This window comes from Eubalaena glacialis, chromosome 19 (assembly GCF_028564815.1).
Source record: "Eubalaena glacialis isolate mEubGla1 chromosome 19, mEubGla1.1.hap2.+ XY, whole genome shotgun sequence".
Taxonomy (NCBI): domain Eukaryota; kingdom Metazoa; phylum Chordata; class Mammalia; order Artiodactyla; family Balaenidae; genus Eubalaena; species Eubalaena glacialis.
This window is the reverse complement of record NC_083734.1, coordinates 56,223,833-56,242,367: the sequence shown is the minus strand read 5'-3', so window position 1 is coordinate 56,242,367 and position 18,535 is coordinate 56,223,833. Positions and strand designations below refer to the sequence as shown.

General features: G+C 50.8%; 1 protein-coding gene across 2 annotated transcripts; it reads right to left on the bottom strand.

Annotated features, from left to right (window-relative positions):
- Positions 1-26: 26 nt before the first annotated feature.
- Positions 27-7,851, bottom strand: WBP2 (WW domain binding protein 2). Of its 2 annotated transcripts, XM_061175317.1 has the most exons (9): positions 7,742-7,826; positions 5,974-6,076; positions 5,325-5,433; positions 3,959-4,094; positions 3,000-3,092; positions 2,217-2,351; positions 1,884-2,006; positions 1,355-1,431; positions 27-1,220 (listed from the first exon to the last, which is right to left on the bottom strand). In XM_061175317.1, the coding sequence occupies exons 3-9, from the start codon at positions 5,424-5,426 to the stop codon at positions 1,167-1,169; spliced, it is 720 nt and encodes a 239-aa protein (XP_061031300.1). In that variant the 5' UTR covers positions 5,427-5,433; positions 5,974-6,076; positions 7,742-7,826; the 3' UTR covers positions 27-1,166. The 2 variants fall into 2 exon arrangements, with proteins under 2 accessions (XP_061031300.1, XP_061031299.1); XM_061175316.1 differs by lacking the exon at positions 5,974-6,076 and having other exon boundaries at positions 7,742-7,851.
- Between the last annotated feature and the right edge of the window lie 10,684 nt (positions 7,852-18,535).

Below are 18,535 nucleotides of genomic sequence, written 5' to 3'. Positions count from 1 at the left end.
ACTAGCTCACATTTTCAGCAGACAAATCAAGGTGCAAACAGGGTTTATTTCACATTAATATATTAACTGAATTTTTTTGTCAAATAAATAGGAAATTCTCTTTAAATAACCATCTCCTCTCTTCACAGCCAATCCAGGAGCAAATGGGAGCAAATTTTAGTGCATCCAGGGGGCATATCACCAACCAGGCAAGAAGCTTAAAGGGAAGAGGGCAGGCTAAGGGGCTGGTGAGAGGTCATGGTCAGTGCCCACGCTAGGCCCCAGGGGTCAGGTCCCTGGCTGGACCTCTCGCCAGCCCCAAGTGCCCAGGCCAGGCCCCAGGGGCTGGCGAGAGGTCATGGTCAGTGCCCAGGCCAGGCCCCAGGGGTCTGTTCCCAGCCCTCCCGGCAGCCCCCAAGTGGACATGCATTCTCCAACTCCAGTCCAAGAAGCCCCTTCTAGAGGGAAAAAGAGAGAAGGCAAAGGGAAACAAGTGCCAGAAAAACTAGCAGGGAAGCAAAGGGGCTCCTTCCCCAGATGCAGCAGCCTGGCCCTGATGCCACCCACCCCCTGGTGGCTCGTGGGAAAGCTCCAAAAGTCAAAAGCAGTGGCAACAGGATGACCAAGGACAGGGAAGGGAAGGCGAGCATGACGGGGGCTGAGGCTGACTGGGAATGGAATGTAGGCTGACAGTCCGGCAGACAGGTGGCCTTCCACAGCCAGGCACAGACCAGAGTGGATGGAATGTGAGTAGGGCCTGGCAGGGGTCCCTGGGGAGGGCAAAGCTCATGAGGATAAAGTGGCTACAAAACGAGAGAGCTGGACTGCGGCGGAGGTGGCCAGAGAGTCCCTCCGTGGGTAGAAGCTATGAGAGCAGGACAGGAACGAGGGGGACGCCCCCCGGGGATGGTGAGAGGGAAGCGCTGTGGGCTCTGGGCTCACGTGGGAAGCTGGGAGGCACCGCTCCCGAGTCAAGGGGCCCTCCCCGCACCCCTCAAGGCTAGTTCCTGGCGACTGCTTTATAATCATCCAAGTCAAGGGGTCCTCCCCCCCCAGGCTAGTTCCTGGTGACTGCTTTATAATCAGACCTGGAGAAAGGACGAGGCCCGCCCCCCACCCCAGACTCAGCCCCAAGGGGAGGGGAGGAAAGAACAAAGAGAGGCGGGAGGAGGGGGGGTGTGAGCGGTCTACTGGGTCTTCTTATCTTCTGGGGGGTAGTAAGGAGGTGGCGGAGGCTGATTCTGAGGAAGAAAGGAAAGATCACGTTAGAAGGGTCAGAATAAGACGAGATCTCTCCTGCCCCTAAATCCCAGCAAACTGGGGCTACGGGGGTCCCGCCGGTGCCATGGCCACCCCGCTCACCAGCCCCGCTCACCGTGGGCATGTAGACATTGTGTGGATTGCCTGGGTTGTAATAGGCGCTGGCAGCTGCTTCCGCGGCCTTGGCTTCAGCTGTGAGAACACACAAACTGGGGAAGAGCCCCCGGGACAAGCCCTCCCCGCCTCCTCCAGCTGCCCCCATGGCCCCGGCCCCCTGGTGCTCGGGGCGGCTGGTGCTGAGGACCCAGTTCCATCAATAAAACAGTGGTGAACCTTTCCTGAGCACTTACTGCATGCCACACTGTCCCATCTGGTGCCTCTACACCTCCTGCCCCACCTGACCTTCACCACAAACCCCCCAGGTGGTGCCGTTGGCACGTTTTGTGGATGAGAAGACTGCGGTGCAGAGGGGGACCTTCCTGGGCCCAGGGCACACGGCCAGCTAAAGGACAGCGTGGGGGCTGGAATCTACCCCTTCGCCACCAGGCCACCGCGCTGCCGGTCCCCTGGGATCGTCCCTAGGCCAGTGATCATGCATTATTTGGGGCTTCCGTGCAACCATGGGGAGCAGCCAGGGCCCTCACCTGCAGGAGTGGAGGGGACATCGGGGCCACTGACTGGAGGCTCCATGGGCCCAGGGTAGGGCGGCGGCGGGGGCTGCACGTACCCCATTGCCCCGTCCATCATGGGAGGTCCCGGATAGAACTCTGCTCGGCAAGAGGGTGACGGGGACCCAGTGAGCAGCCCAGCCCCGGCTCCCGTAGCTGGCACCCTCCCAGGCCCCTCCAGCTGCTCTGTCAGTCCTGAAGCAGGCCAAAGAACAAGTCTCCCCTCTACAACCCCCTGGCCTGGGTGAGGGTGGTCAGTGCGGGGGAAGGTGGGGGGGGTGAGGCGTGGGCAGCAAAGGACACACTCACCAGCTGGGGGCAGTGGACAGGGGTAGCCAGGAGGGCAGGGGTACATTCCATTGGCGACTGGTGGGGGGAAGACATAGGCCCCGCTGGGCATGTAAGAGTAACCATAGGCTCCGTTGGGGGCTTCACCTCGGGAGGCTACAGCACAAGGGGAGAGAGAAATGAGTGTCGCTGGCCTCGCGTACTGGGGAGAGGGCGGCCCGACCACCTGCCGAGGGGAGCCGCAGGGTCCCAGGAGTGCGCACAGCAGACACGCCTCACCCCTCCCCACTGGAGTCCGCCTCGGTCAGGGACGAGGCGAGGGGTCTGGATGGGGAGAGAGGTCAGAGCTGGGGTGGAGGAGGTCCAGGACAGGGGTGGAGGGATGGATGGAGGGAAGGAGGAGGCTAGAGGTGGGGTAGAGAATGGAGCTGGGTGAGGCTGGGGATGAGGTGAGGAGGTCTGCTGAACACAGCCCTTGGGGACTTAAAATGGTTGCCTGAGGGTAGCTTAATGGTTGAGTTTTTGTTTGTTTCTATGAGGCCACAGTAAAATGTCCTGGAGTCCAAACAGCTTTGTTAAAATGTCCTATACCTGCTCCAGGCAGGGGAAACCCAGCCTCTGAGGTACAGGAGGGTGATGTTTATTATAGGCTTCCTTCCCAACTCCCAGCCCTGGGCAGCCTGGGGCCCAGAAACTCATCTCCTGACTGCTTAAAAAACAAAACAAAAAGTAAACAAACCCAAATGAGCAAATAGCACACACATTCAATGCGTTCTTGGCCCCTAATTTTTAGAGCCTTGATACCTTGAGATGCCACCTGTAGCATCCGCTGTCCAAATTCGATGGCGCCCCCTGCCATAAAGGCCAACTTGTACGACGCAGAGCCTTCCCAGCCACCTGAGAAGGGAACAGTGCATCAACAGCTCCGGAAAAGAACTTAAGTTACGTCTGAAGAGACGGCTGTTTGTCCTCTCCAGGCCCCATCCAATGGCCACGCGGCTTGCGGGGAAAGGGCTGCTCTGGCTTACCACCCACATCGCACGCCAGCACTGCAGACCGGCCACCTCCTGCCCGCTTACTGCGCAGCCCCGTAAGCACATCTGCACTCAGGCCTCCCACCCCCGGTGAAGCGGCTTCTCAGGAACAAGCACGCTCAGCAAAAAATGACATTCAAGTTCAGAGCAGATCTCTCATGCCGAGGGGGCCTGAGGACGAACCCCAGGCCCCTCCAGCCTGGCTTCTGTCCAGAGGGAAACTGTGAGCTCAACAGCAAGGCTCAGGCCAGGCTGAACGTGAGCGGGAAGGCGAGTTCGACGCAGGGGTCTCTGGGGTCCGCAAACAGCCTGTCACCAAGCAGGGCCTCTCCGGGCGTTACAGAGGGGCAGCGGGCTCTGCCTGGCTCTAGGGGGAAGACCGTTCCCAAGAACCTGAGACAGCTCCCTCCCATACCTAACATCTGAACACTCCCCAGGTCACAATAAGCATTTTCACTTGGTTTACAGTCATTTTGCTAACTTCCCTCTCTGAAAAGGTGATCTGAGCTGTCACCTTTAATGTCAGCACTTTCCAGCTCTTGGCAACGTCACCCCTGCTGAACAGCTGGCAGCCCAAGTGTTGGTCTTGGAAGCTAATCCACAGCCAGGAAGAAGACAAGGCTAGGGGGATAGGGTCCAAAGAGGACATCTCCAGAGCAGCAGTCAGAGATGCCCCAGAGCACCTCTCTGGAAGCCCCGTCAGTGTCCCCAAGCCCCCGTGTCACCCACCTCCTGCTTCAGCCTTCACTGCTCCCTTGATGTAGTTTGCTCCAAACACAGGCTGCTTGATCTCACAGTCCTTCATCAGATAAAACGGCATCATGAAGGACTGCATGGCATCCTTCCCCTTGGACAGAAAGATGACCTGCGGGGACAGAGGACAAGGGCCATCACCACCCGAACCATGGCCTGCCCGGCCATCACCTCCTATGTGTGGGAGGCCATCACCTCCCAGGGCCAGGGCGGGCGGCCCGAGCCAGCACCTAGCAGCCCCAGGGCGCTCTCTGCACCAGCCAGCGCCGGAGAGCGCTTTTTAGAGTAAAAGGCCTCAGATGCAGCCGGGCTGGAGAGGCCAGACGTGTGAATTCACAAGAAAAATGTGTGGCTCAGACAGCACGTGTGAGCAGGGCAGACTGCCCTGCCACTGAGACGTGGTGGTGAGGAGATGGCGGACGTGGAGCCTAAGTGAAGGGCCTGCAAGGCCGGGGCAGAGAGGCAGGGCCGAGGCAGGGCCGAGGCAGGGCCGGGCTCCTGAAGGGAGAGTTCAGCCTGAGCTTCACAGAACTGAGAAGAGGGAACGGCAGCGGGTGGCAGATCCCGGGAGAAGGGACGATCCTAACCTTTCTGCAGACTCTGCCCGAACAGCCAGTGTCTCCCGCCCTGCACGCGGAGAACATTCTGCTTTACCCCCACGACTTCAACCTGTGACTGAAGACGCCAGCTTGAACCCCCCGAGATAGGGTTTTGAGACCCCCACCCCACCCTGGTCTCCGCTAAGGCCTGTGCTCCTCTTCCTCTAACCATCCTTAAGTCTAACTCTGGGATAGCTGCACGCAGCAATCCTCTTCCAAGAATATCCATCTGTGTTTCTCTGGAAGTCTCTCAGAGTCTGCCTGGGGAACTCTCAGGCAAGGCCCATTCTGCAGTCTGGCATTTCTCGCTTTGCAGGGTTTTGCCGGTCTCTCTGCCTACTCCTGAGGCTGTGGCCATGCTACTGTATCCTGTTGACCACATTTATCACGCTGGATGTGCACAAAGGCCTCACGGGCTACTCCTACAGAAATCAAAGTAATAACAGTCTCTCCCCTCCAGGCCCAGGTCATCCCAGCAGCTGCATCCACCTACAGAGAGATTTTGCAGCAGCAGCTCTGGAACTTACACGGATTCACTGCCTAGCCATCAGTTCTGCTGTGCGAAGAGGCTGGTGGTTCTAGAACCAGGAGCATGTGACAGAAACATGCTAACATTCACCAGGGTTCAGCGGCCACCAGACTCACAAGGCTGAGGCTGACCCAAGACTCCCATCAGCCTCCAGGAGCCATGAGTCTCCAAACCAACTGACTCGCCAAACCAACCGTCTCGCTGTACAACGTACCCGGTATGGGGTAAGGTAGACGGTGCCTTTCTTGGTCCCTTTGAAGGCCTCTGGCACATTCCTCATGTCACTGAACGTAAGTTCTACATGGTCATAGGACATCAGGATGCTGTGATGAGAAGAGAGAAAATGCCCTGATGAGACAGTTGGAGTCACAATCTGTCACCCCCAGGGACTGGACCCTCCTGGGTAGCAGTTGCTTATTAGTAGTTGCCAGCACGTCATCTGCTTCAACACTGCTGTGAGAAAACTACTAACACAGCCATGGAAGAGATGAGCAAGCTCGGGTTCCATAGAATTTCCCCCAAACCCCACACACACAGCCCGTAAGTGACCAGTGCAGGGACTTCCCTGGCAGTCCAGTGGTTAGGACTCCATGCTCTCACTGCTGAGGGCCGGGGTTCAATCGCTGGTCAGGGAACAAAAATCCCACAAGCCAAGAGGCACAGCCAAAAAAAAAAAAAAAGTGACCAGTGCTGTAGAAGAGCTACAGGGCTCTGGAGACACCATAATCCCTCAAATCAGGTTAGATTACCTGGGTTAACTCTTCTACTCTCTTCTAGGTCCTTATGACAGGTGTTCTGTTTTTGTTGGTTTATTTTTTTAAGCCTGATATACAAACATTTTAAGACATGACTCTACACATTACCAAAGGGCTCACTTCAGGGTTCCTTTAAACCTGGGGTTCTGAAGCTGGGTCTGCAGGGGCATCAGTCCACTAGCCCTTGAGATGATCATGTACGTGCTTTTTCCTGGGAGAGACCATAGTTTTCATCACTCTCAAAGGGATTCATGATTTGAAGAGTAAGGTTCACTATTTTACACATCAAGTTTTAAATGCTGAATGTGGACTTCTATTACTGTTTACACAATTTTTTCAGAAATGAGGCTGAAGCAGTTTCTGAAACAAGGCACATCATTATTTAGCAGCAATGAGTCCTAAACCGGGTAGGAGGCCCAGCAGGATAGATACATTCTTGTCCCAGAAAAAGTCTCACTGAGAGACAAAGAAATAGTCCCAGGAGATGTTACCAAATGGCATCAAAAGGGTTTGTCCAGGTCCAGGACTGGCTTGCACACAGAGCAGCTACACACTAAGGGCAATGTGAACTTTCTCTGATTACAAGACAACAAGGTCCAAGTTCATATGGTTCCATTTGTCTTCTTTCACCTCCCAGATATCACAACTTCCTTCACTGGGGAGGGGTAAGTGGAAAAGAGGACCAGTACCAGAAAATAAAAATACAGCTCAGAGAAAAGAGGTCATTACCAGGAACAGGCTGGGACTGCCAGTCGCTAAGCAGGTAAGATGGAGGAAGAGTCAGTATTCTGAGGTCTGGGCTCCCTGGGTGTTCTCCTCTGACTCATCAACCGTTCCCGGATGACAGCCCTGGGCTGGGTGCTGGCCTTAACCAGCTACCAGGCTTTGATCCCACCAAGTCTCCCGTAGGGACTCAGGTTCCTCCTATGCTCCTTCAAGAGGTGCTTTCAGGTCAGCATAGCTCAACCAGGGCTGGCTGGTCTGCTTCTCAGTGCCCAAGGAGCAAGAGAAGAGAAGTCATCCAAGGAGCCCAGAGGTGGAGAAGAGACAGAACTGACAGGGGGGTGGGTAGGAAGAACCTTGAAGCTGGGAGACCTCTGCTCTGGGAACTGACCTAAGCCAACAGGAATTCAAGGGAAAGAGGCAAAGACAGACCTTTACACCTTTACAGGAAACGTGTCAAACATGTGACAAACGTTAGCTATGTAATTTCACCTCTGGGCCTCAGTTTTTCATCTGGAAACTGAGCAGTTCTGGAATATACTGTAAGGCTACATACTGGGAGTTAAGGCTACTGACTTTGGAATCAGGACTCCTTTCCTGTTACAGCTCTGTGATCTCAGGCAAGATACTTACCTCTGTGCCGCAGTTTCCCTACGTGTAAAATGTGGATAGTAATAGTATCTGCCGCACAAAATTTACATATTGAAAAAAGCAAAAGAGGTGTAGTCCCTGACACATAGTAAACGCCCAATAAATGGCAATTATTTTTGTCTAAAGCTCTTCCCAATTCTTAAAGTCACCTACTCTGGGACAGGGGCTCAAGAACTACCCACAGGCTCCGCCTGTCTCTCCAAACCCCCACCCGTCTCTCCAAACCCCCACCCGTCTCTCCAAACCCCCACCCGTCTCTCCAAACCCCTACCCTATCCAGCCGCCCCACCCCCATCCCACAGCTGATCGCAACATCCCGCCCCTCCCTCACGCCCCACCACCTTCCTTCAGCCCCGCCCCCAGCCGTTACCCCACTCCCCACCCCCCATCAGTTTCCCCTCTTCACGGGTTTATTCCCCACCGCCCACTCACCCACCACCCACTACCCACACCCTCGACGCCCGCCCTTCCGTTCTCCAGGATCCTTCCGTAGTGTTTTCACCTCTCGGTATTGTTGACGATCACTCCGCCGCCCTCCGAGTGATTCTTGTTGAGCGCCATAGTGTCTCGGAAAAGGGTCCCGAGACTCGGGACGCAGTGCGCTTGCGCCCTTCTTCGGCCCACCCCTAGTGGCGTCGTTCGTATTAGAGTCAGCCAATCAGCTCTTGCGCGGGGGCTGGCCCTACCACCTGATCCCTGGCGTCACGTGCTAATAGTTTACTCCCTCTCCCCCTCCCCACTAGTTTCGCTCGCATCACAAACAAACTCAAGACTATAGTTCCCAGAAGGCAATGCTCCCTCAACCTCGACCTCTCACTACGCTAACGGAAGGCTGCATTCTGGAACTTGTAGTCTCCGAGACCATAGGCCCGGATTGACTCCGCTCGTTGCATAACTAATCCTCACCCTCCTCCACCCGATCCTCCGAGGGACCGGCGTAAATAATTGGGCGCGTCACAGGGAAATTCGTCGTAAAGGCCCTGGACGCAAAAGTTCATACGCACGGAATGGGGATTATAAGCTACACCTGCTGTGGGAGCGCTGAACACTTACTGGGGTATCTTCATTCAGTCCGCAAGCGTATGGGGAGCACTTCCTATATGACTTCGCTCCCCCGCCACACACTTGGGTAATCACTGAGCCAGAGAGATGCGTCCAAGAATCAGTCTCTGTTCTGGGAGAGAAGAGTCAAGAAAAACTGCCATCCCTCCCTCGAAATCAAACCCACACCCTCCGAAGTGGGCGGTGAGAATCTGCTCTCTGGGGAGGAGAACCTTGGCCCAGCGCGGGCACCTGACCGCCGCCTCCACCACAGCTGGCCTCGCGGTGGCGCTGCTCGCTCTAGAACGCTCTGGCTCTGCAGTCCCGCCCTCCCAGCATTTAATAGGCTGGAAGATTTAAACCGGACTCTGAGGAGCCGAATGGAACTGGGCACAATTGTGACACCCGGAGCTTGCAGAATGGGGCTGACTCATTGTGACGCAGCACTTGGGCGGCCCCCACTCGGCCGCTGTAGTTATGTAAACTCCCGCACCTCCGAGGTGGAGCTTTACCCGCAATTGTGGGGGTGAGGGGGGCGGGTCTCACTCCCCACGGGGCGGCGCAGGTGCATCATTAATCTTAAGGGATCAGAGTTTGATTTTTAAGCAAACAGCTGATTTCCTGACCCGTGGTGGCCAACTTTGGGATCCACCTGCTTGACTTTCCTTTTGAGTGAGATTTCCTAGGTGAAGGATCAAAAACTAGAAAATATTATGAAACAGGTAACAGCCTTCTGTGAGGTCTTGCGCAAAACCACCTGGAAGTTGCAGGAGAAGTGCAGTGAAGTAGTGCGTGCGTCATGGACATGATGAAGTCTGCCCTAAAGGGTTAGGGTAAATTCCACACGTACAATCTATGTAGCGGTTGAAAAGAATGAAGTCATATTCTATGTGCTGATGTGGAAAGATCGCTAAGGTTTGTCTGTACAACTGGTGTATAAATATACTTCCGTTTGTATAAAAAATAGGATAGGATCTAGATCTAGATATTTTCTTGAAAGATCCACCAGACACTGTTTTTGGCATTCTCCCTTTGAAGCTCAGCTCTGGGAACTGGGGTTGGCAGGTGACTTACTGTGCATTGTGTGCTCTTTTGTACTGTTCGTTTACTGTGTGCATTTTAAATATTAATAATACATTTCAAAAAGAAAGAGAAAACCCACCCAGTAATGGGTGTGCAAGAATGGCTGCTACAAGGACCATAAGAGGGAAGGTGGGACAACAGCGCAGTCCTGCCCTGACCCCTTTGCGACCCCGGTTGGTGGCAGAGGCAGAGGCGGGTTTTGTGCGGCCTGAAGCCTCTCCAGCGTTGGAGGCCCTGTTTTAGAACTAAGATACACGATTATGAACACACAGTGCTGTGGCCACACTGAGGCCTCCTAGCATGAGGGGAAACGTGATGAAGAGGAAGTCTGAGTGGAGCGAGATAGCAGGCTTAACCAATTCTGGCTTAAGTGTCCAAATTTTGCAAATTTTATAAAACCATGTGATCATGTGAATGCCTTGTGAGGGCCGCTCCCAGGCGGTGGAGAGGGCAGGTGCTTTCCAGGACCCACACTGAGGGGCTCAAGGGCAGTTCATTGCTGAACCAGGTCGGTGGCAAAAGGTCCTGTTTGGGCCCAGGTCTCAGAACTCAGATCACTCCTGCCTTTTAGTCCACACGGGCTCTGGCTGTTTCCAGAAATGATGGCTTTTTGCTGAGCTGTAATTGCTCCTATTCTGCAGACTGGAGCTCCTCGAGTGCTTCGGGCTCGCCTGGGACATTGTGCCCATCACCACAGGACAGCCAGGCAGGGTCCAGGGTGACCCTGTTCCAGTCACCTCTTAAGCTCCAAGAAGCTTCATTTATTTGCCCCAGTGAGTTGGACAAGTATCATTTGTGCTGAACAAATAATCATTTTCTATGTGTGTCCTGATGTTTAAAAGACTAGGGAGCAGTTTCTCCCTAGTGGCTTTCCTTTTTTTTTTTTAATGTTGACCCAGAGTAAGAAGTACATTTTATATCAAGACCCAATAAGGGAATTCCCTGGCAGTCCAGTGGTCGGGACTCTGCGCTTTCACTGCCGAGGGCACGGGTTCAATCCCTGGTTGGGGAACTAAGATCCTGAAAGCCGCACGGTGACTCAAAAAAATAAATAAATAAAGGACCCAATAAGCCCAGAAATAAACCCACACACCTACAGTCACTTAATCTTTGACAAAGAAGGCAAGAATATACAATGGAAAAAAGACAGGCTCTTCAGCAAGTGGTGTTGGGAAAGCTGTACAGCCATATGTAAATGAAGTTAGAACACACCCTCACACCATATACAAAAATAAAATGGCTTAAAGACTTAACTATAAGACATGACACCATAAAACTCCTAGTAGAGAACATATACAAAACATTCTCTGACATAAATCATACCAATATTTTCTTAGGTCAGTCTCCCAAGGCAATAGAAATAAAAGCAAAAATAAACAAATGGTGGGACCTAGTCAACTTACAATCTTCTGTACAGCAAAGGAAACCATAAACAAAACGAAAAGACAACCTACAGACTCGGAGAAAATATTTGCAAATGATGTGGCCGACAAGGGCTTAATTTTGGAAATATACAAACAGCTCATACAACATCAAAAAATCAAACAACCCAATTGAAAAATGGGCAGAAGACCTAAATAGACATTTCTCCAAAGAAGACATACAGATGGCCAACAGGCACATGAAAAGATGCTCAACATCACTAATTATTAGAGAAGTGCAAATCAAAACTACAATGAGGTACCACCTCACACCAGTCAGAATGGCCATGATTAAAAGGCTACAAATGACAAATGCTGGAAAGGGTGTGGAGAATAGGGAACCCTCCTACACTGTTGGTGGGAATGTAAGTTGGTGCAGCCACTATTGAAATCAGTATGGAGGTTCCTCAAAAAAGTAAAAATAGAGTTACCATCTGATCCAGCAATCCCGCTCCTGGGCATATATCTGGAGAAAACTGTAATTCAAAAGGATACATGCACCTATATGTTCATAGCAGCACTATTCACAATAGCCAAGACATGGAAACAATCTAAATGTCCATCGACAGCTGAATGGATAAAGAAGATGTGGTATATATATACAATGGAGTACTACACAGCTATAAAAAAGAATGAAATAATCCCATTTGCAGCAACATGGATGGACCTAGAGATTGTCATACCTAAGTGAAGTAAGTCAGAAAAACAAAGACAAATACCATATGATATCACTTATACGTGGAATCTAAAATACAACACAAATGAACTTACCTACAAAATAGAAACAGACTCACAGACAGAGACACGGACAAAGCCTGCAGCAGAGCCAGCAGGAAACCTGACTTCTCCCAGGGTCAGCAGCAGTCATAAGAGGGAACGACACCCCTCTCTCTCAGCAACTGCTGCTTTCTTACCAATGATACCCCTAGATAAGCTTTGCAATTCCCAACTATTGGCGGGGGTGCCCCAATACTAAACCACTCACCTCGTGATGGCCCCCAGTCCCTAGTTAATCCCCGGTGCTTCTAATCCCCACTCAGAAACAGCACCCACTCCAGAACTGGTCCTTGCTTCCCATAGACTCTCCTCAGGATCTTTTAGAAGACAAACCTGAAAAACAGCTTCCCTCTTCCCGCTCATGGATAGCTGGGCATCTTGGGGCAACCCTGGAGGCTGTGCCCGCTGGTGGCTGGCTGCAGAGGCTTTACCAAAACAACTTTCCTGAAACGACATCTACCCTACTACATGTTGCTGAAGAACACTATTAGTTATAAGTGCACAGAAAAAATCTTATTGCAACATTGCACGCAGAGGAAAAGCTCCCTTGAGGGTCAATTCGGAGGTTCCCTCTTAGAAGGGACAATTTATAGAAGGAGTATGGTCAGAGAGCCACTGCTTGGCCAGAGGTCACTGGGTTTCTGATTGAAGACAACCAGGTAGGTGGGAGAGGTAACTAAGTTCCCAGAACAAATCCTTTTTTTTTTTTTAAGATTTATTTATTATTTATTTAATTTTTGGCCACGTCGGGTCTTAGTTGCGGCACGCGGGATCTTCATTGTGGTGCACGGGCTGCTCTCTAGTTGTGGCGTGTGGGTTTTCTCTTCTCTAGTTGTGGCATGCAGGCTCCAAGGGCGCGTGGACTCTGTAGTTTGCTGCACATGGGCTCTAGCTGAGGCGCTCAAGCTCAGTAGTTGTGACATGTGGGCTTAGTTGCCCCACAGCATGTGGGATCTTAGTTCCCTGACCAGGGATCGAGCCCGCGTCCCTTGCATTGCAAGGTGGATTCTTTACCACTGGACCACCAGGGAAGTCCCCCAGAATAAATCTTAATGCCATTAAAGTTTATCTAAAAATTGCTTAATGGTGGGGGAGGGAGATAAATTAGGAGTTTGGGATTAACATATACTATATATACTACTATATATAAAATAGGTAGACAACAAGGACCTACTGTATAGCACAGGGAACTATACTCAATATTTTGTAATAACCTATAATGGAAAAGAATCTGAAAAAGAATATATATATATATATATGTATGTATAACTGAATCACTTTGTTGTACACTTGAAACTAACACAACATTATAAATTAACTAGGGACTTCCCTGGTGGCACAGTGGTTAAGAATCCACCTGCCAATGCAGGGGACACGGGTTCAAGCCCTGCTCCGGGAAGATCCCACATGCCGCGGAGCAACGATGCCCGTGAGCCACAACTACTGAGCCTGCGCTCTAGAGCCCACGAGCCACAACTACTGAAGCCCGCACACCTAGAGCCCGTGCTCCGCAACAAGAGAAGCCACCGCAATGAGAAGCCCGCGCACCGGGATGAAGAGTAGGCCCCGCTCTCCACAACTAGAGAAAGCCCGCATGCAGCAACGAAGACCCAATGCAGCCAAAAATAAATAAAATAAAATTTTTTAAAAATAATAAAATAAATTAACTATGCCTCAATAAAAGAAATAAAAATTGCTTAAGCATTTTATCATAAATGCTATTTTTTTTTTCCCCAGAAAGAGACTGTGAATTGTATCACCTAAAAAAAAAAAAAAAAAAAAAGAATTGCCCCAGACCAGGTTTGGGACAATTTTTATTTTGTATTGTGATGTCCTCTGAGATTTTCTATGATATTTTGTCATTTAAAAACTGCTAATTGTTATGCCGTAAATTGATTTTGCAATCCTCAGCTTGAAAACCCCCGTTCCAGAAGAAAGGATGGGGGCAGAGGGGGATGGGGAGGAGAGGAGAGGAGGAGAATCCTGGAGTTCCCCCACCCCCGCCAGAGACGGGACCTGCATCCACCCACCTCCTGGAGCTGAAACTGTCCCGTATGTATGGTTCCCAAATCAGTTTACTAAAGGGTTGTGTCAGTGAGATTTAGGTCATTCTCAACCTTTTGGTGGGGAGGAGAGTTTTTTTAAGATATCACATCTTTGCTTCACTCTTCGTGGGCTAGGAGACTCAAAATACTGAGGGGCATGTTTCTATCCCTCGACCAAGAGGGCAGGCAAGACTTCTTGTTCCCTAACAGGGAACCCTAACAGAGTTATGGGTCCCTTAACAGTTGTTTTCAGCTCTGGCTGAACACGGAATGTGCCAGATACTTTGAAGGTACAAAGCCCCAGGCTTTTGTCTGCAGCCTATTGCGTGTGTCTGGGGCTGTAGGAGCTGGAGGGCAGAGAGGGCAGAATGGCTGGACCTAGAGAGGGAAGGGGTGCCTTCCAGAGCCCCAGGACCGAAGCAGAGTTTGCGGGATTCTCCAGCGGTAGCCCTTCCACCTGCCACCCGTCCTGCTCCCACAGGGCAATTCCAAGAGGTGGGGTGTGGTCAATGGGAGGCCTGAACTGTGATTTGGGGGTTTGTGTGAAAGGGTCCAGCTATCTGAACAGAGAGAACTTACTATAAAGAATTAACACAGATATAAAGCTAGCCATGTCGCTTAGGTCGCTAGGTAACTGAAAAGGTGAAAAAAAATAATTCTAAGGTGCCCCAGAGGTGCCTGAACCTAGGACTGGGGGACCAAAAGGCAAAGTCGGAATAATTAAAACACAGAAGCTTGAAGGAAAAGCCCCTGGGAACTAAAACCCAACTCTCCGAAGGGGGCACATGCTTGCTGGTGCTGGTGCCTCTGAAGGGGGCTCCAGGCAGCTGGTTCTGCAAGGGTCGGAAAAACTACAAAGTGCATTTAGTTGCCGCTAAGGAACTGCAGCTGCCCCAGTGAAGAAGCCTTCCAGTGATGATGGAACCGCCAGCAGCTGGGAAGCAGCCAGCCCCTTCTCCTTCAGCCCTGAAAGCCCTCTAGCGCCCCCTGATGGCAGAGCCCAGCAGGGAGAAGCAGGTAGTGGACAAATGCAGAGTCCCAGCCCCTGTATCAGGGAGCCCAGCTTAGAGGGTGGATTTTATGGGTTGAATTTTGTCCCCCGTCTAAATTCATGTGTCAAAATCCTAACCCCTAGTTCCTCAAATTGTGACCTTATTTGGAAGCAGGGCTGTGGCAGATATAATTAAAGATGAGGTCATTAGTGTGTGCCCTAATCCAATATGATTGGTGTCCTTTTAAAAAGGGGAAATTTGGGGCTTCCCTGGTGGTGCAGTGGTTGAGAATCTGCCTGCCAATGCAGGGGACACGGGTTGAGCCCTGGTTGGGGAAGATCCCACATGCCGCAGAGCAACTGGGCCCGTGAGCCAAAAATAAATTAATTAATTAACTTAAAAAAAAAAAGGGGGAAATTTGGATACAGATACACCCACAGGGAGAACTCCATGTGAAGACAAAGGCAGAGTGCTAGAAGGATTGCCAGATATTGTCAGCAAATCACCAGAAGCTAGGGGAGAGGCCTGGAACAGATCCTTCTTCGCAGCCTCAGAGGGACCAACCCTGTCAACACCTTGATCTCTGACTCTGGCCTCCCTAGAGCTGGAAGACAATGCATTTCTGTTGTTTAAGCCACCTAGTTTGTGGTACTTTGTTACGAGAGCCCTAACAGACTAACTAACACAAAGGGGCTGGAGCAGAAAGACAACAGCTGCTCACAATCTCCAAACCTTGTTTGACCCAAGGGAGAGGAGGCTCACCATACAAGGACCACTTGGGCTCAGACAACGGGCGTCTCAGCAGCTGCCCCAGTGGACAGAAGACCCCAACCCCCCAAAACATGCCTGAGGTTGAATTCCTTTCCCTCTTGGCAAAGGGCAGCTCATAATCAAATTTTATGATTTAGGAAAAATACCAAAATTGACATTTCTTGTACCTGAGTGTTATGGAGCCAATTCATGCTTGATACACCGTATTTTTTTTTTTTCACTCAGCCAGTCGTCATCTTCCAATAAGCCAGCAAGAGAAAGAAAACTCTTGGTAACCCTCAACTTTCTGCCATTTGCTGTTGGTTGTTTGGGCTTCAAAGACAGAGTGGGAGATGCCACGTGGGGCGCTGGTGATGGGAAAGTGAGCTATTTCAGGGCGTGTCGTTTTGGCCACGGGTATTTCAGTAACACAAGTTCCTTGCTCCTCCATCAGTAAGCCCAGCCAGGGCTCGTCTGGGGCTGTTTCTGGTTGCTACGGAGATGAGCCCCACCCAGTGGCTCCCAGTCCAGACCTCCCTGCTCTGTGGAGTTCAGTATCCCCAGGCACAGCTGCAAGGCCTGTTCTGAGTGATTCCTGCTGTAGGAGTGTTTACACAACGCCCCTGCTGTCCATTTCCCCTCCGTGCCTCCAAAATCCCAAAAAGCCAGAAAGACACAGGCATCACCTTTGAAGTTGTCCCCACCCCAGCACCGAGGAGCCACGCCTGGAGGGACCCTTCTGCAGGAGGGAGCTCAGGGAGGGGCTAGGAGGGGCTCTAGTGGGTCTGGGCCCTTCCCTGTTATTTCTGGGTCCTCCTTCCAACAGTCTGGGGCGGCGAGTGGGGGGGATCAACTCCATCTCCCTGGAAAGATGCAAGGTCTCTCTCATCCTCTTTTTTCCCTCCTTAAACCCATTTCTCACTTAAATTACAGAGTGATTTTTTTTTTTTTTTTTTTGGCCGCACTGTGTGCGGCATGCGGGATCTTAGTTCCCCAACCGAGGATCGAACCCGCGCCCCCTGCAGTGGACGCGTGGAGCCCTAACCACTGGACCACCAGGGAAGTCCCTATAGAGTGATTTTAAACTTTCAAATCTGATTGTATTGTTTACCCATGTGAAACCCTGCCTTGGCTTCCCATTCCTCCTAAGTCAAGTCCAGAATCCTTACCAGGCTCTGCACTGCCACGTCATGTCACTTGCCTTCCTTAAAACACTTTGGTCCCCTGGAGTGCTTGGCCCCTTCCGGAGCGCAAACCCATCCTCTTTGTCTTGCTAACTCCTTGTCCTTCCAGGTCCTCCCTGGAAATGAGCCTCCCCCACGCCTAATACGGCCCCTTCTCGTGACCGCTGTCTTTTTCCTTCTTTCTTTTTTTTTTTTTAATTTCTGTTCCTGGGAAATTTGTGTTTTGTTCTGTAAAATAGCAGAGGCAAAACTTTTCTTCCCCTCAGTAGTAAAATACACTGGATACATCACATAAAATTTACCATTGTAAGTGTACAGTTCGGTGGCATTAAGTACAATCACATTGTTGTGAGACCATCACCACGATCCATCTGCAGAACTTCTTCATCATCTCAAACTGAAATTCTGACCCCATTAAACATGAGCTCCTCAATCGCCCCTCCCCCAGCCGCTGGGAACCCCCCTCCTACTTTCTGTCTCTATGAATTTGTCTATTCTAGGTGCCTCATATAAGTGGAAACATACAAGATTTGTCCTTTTGCATTTGGCTTATTTCACTTAGCATAATGTCTTCAAAGTTTATTCATGTGATAGCATGTGTCAGAATTTCATTCCTTTTTAAGGCCATTGTATATTCAGACCACATTTTGTTTATCCATTCGTCCACTGATGGACACTTGGGTTGCTTCCACCCTTTGGCTGTTGTGAATAGTGCTGCTGTGAACGTGGGTGTACAAGCATCTGTCTGAGTGCCTGCTTTCAGTTATTTGGGGTGTATCCGCAGGGGTGGAGTTGCTGCCCTTTTCTTGTACAGTACTTACTACAGCCACAATTATCAGACGGCCGGCTGTGTGGCACAGGCATCTCTGTTTGGGTCACTCACCACTGTATCCGCAGCCCGGGGAACAGTACACCACACTGAATAAATATTGTTGAATGAGTGAGTGAAAGTGTCCAGTCTTAGTGGGTGGGGCAAAATGTAAGCCTCCTGACAAATTTAGGTCTGGGTTAATCTTAGCACCCAAAGAACAAATCCATGGATCCCCCAAGGATTGACGAAACTTCCAAGAATATCAATTTTACTCATCGTTAAGAGAAGAAGGATACCAATAACACTTATTGAAAGCTCACTCTGTGCCAGACTTGTGACAAGCACTTTGCCTAAATTACCTCATTTAATCCTCAAAATAACACAGACTTCCCTGGTGGCGCAATGGTTAAGAATCCGCCTGCCAATGCAGGGGACACAGTTTCGAGCCCTGGTCTGTCTGGGAAGATCCCACATGCCACAGAGCAACTAAGCCCGTGTGCCACAACTACTGAGCCTGCACTCTAGAGCTTGCGAGCCACAACTACTGAGCCCGCGTGCCACAACTACTGAAGCCCGTGTGCCTAGAGTCCGTGCTCCACAACAAGAGAAGCCACCGAAATGAGAAGCCCGCGCACCGGGACGAAGAGTAGCCCCCGCTCGCCGCAACTAGAGAAAGCCACGCACAGCAACAAAGACCCAACGCAGCCAAAAATAAATAAATAAAATTAAAAAAACAAAAAATAAAAAAACTATATTCCATAATTTTATTTTATTTAAAAAAAATAAAAAATAACGCTAGGCAGTTTACTCTGTATCTCCCTCACGTGTTTCTTGCCTCCCCCAACCCACTCCCCTCTGGCATCCACCTGTTTGTTCTCTGTCTCTGTGTTTGCAGTTCTATTATTATCCCTATTTTACAAGTGAGGAAACCGAGGCACGGAGGTGGCTAAGCACGCTGCCTAAAGCCATGCAGCTGGGAAATGGCTAAAGTGGAATTTTTAGCCAAGACTTTCTGATTCCAGAACTCACACACAAAAACCATTCTCCACTGCTGGGGCAGAGAAGTGTTGTTCTTTATATTAAAGCAAAATCAGAGATATTATCGAGTAAAATTCAAAAATTGAATGTCATTTAAAGACGAAGTACACAAGGCATCAAAGAATGTGTCCTACCTGCCTCAGTGCTCGGGGTG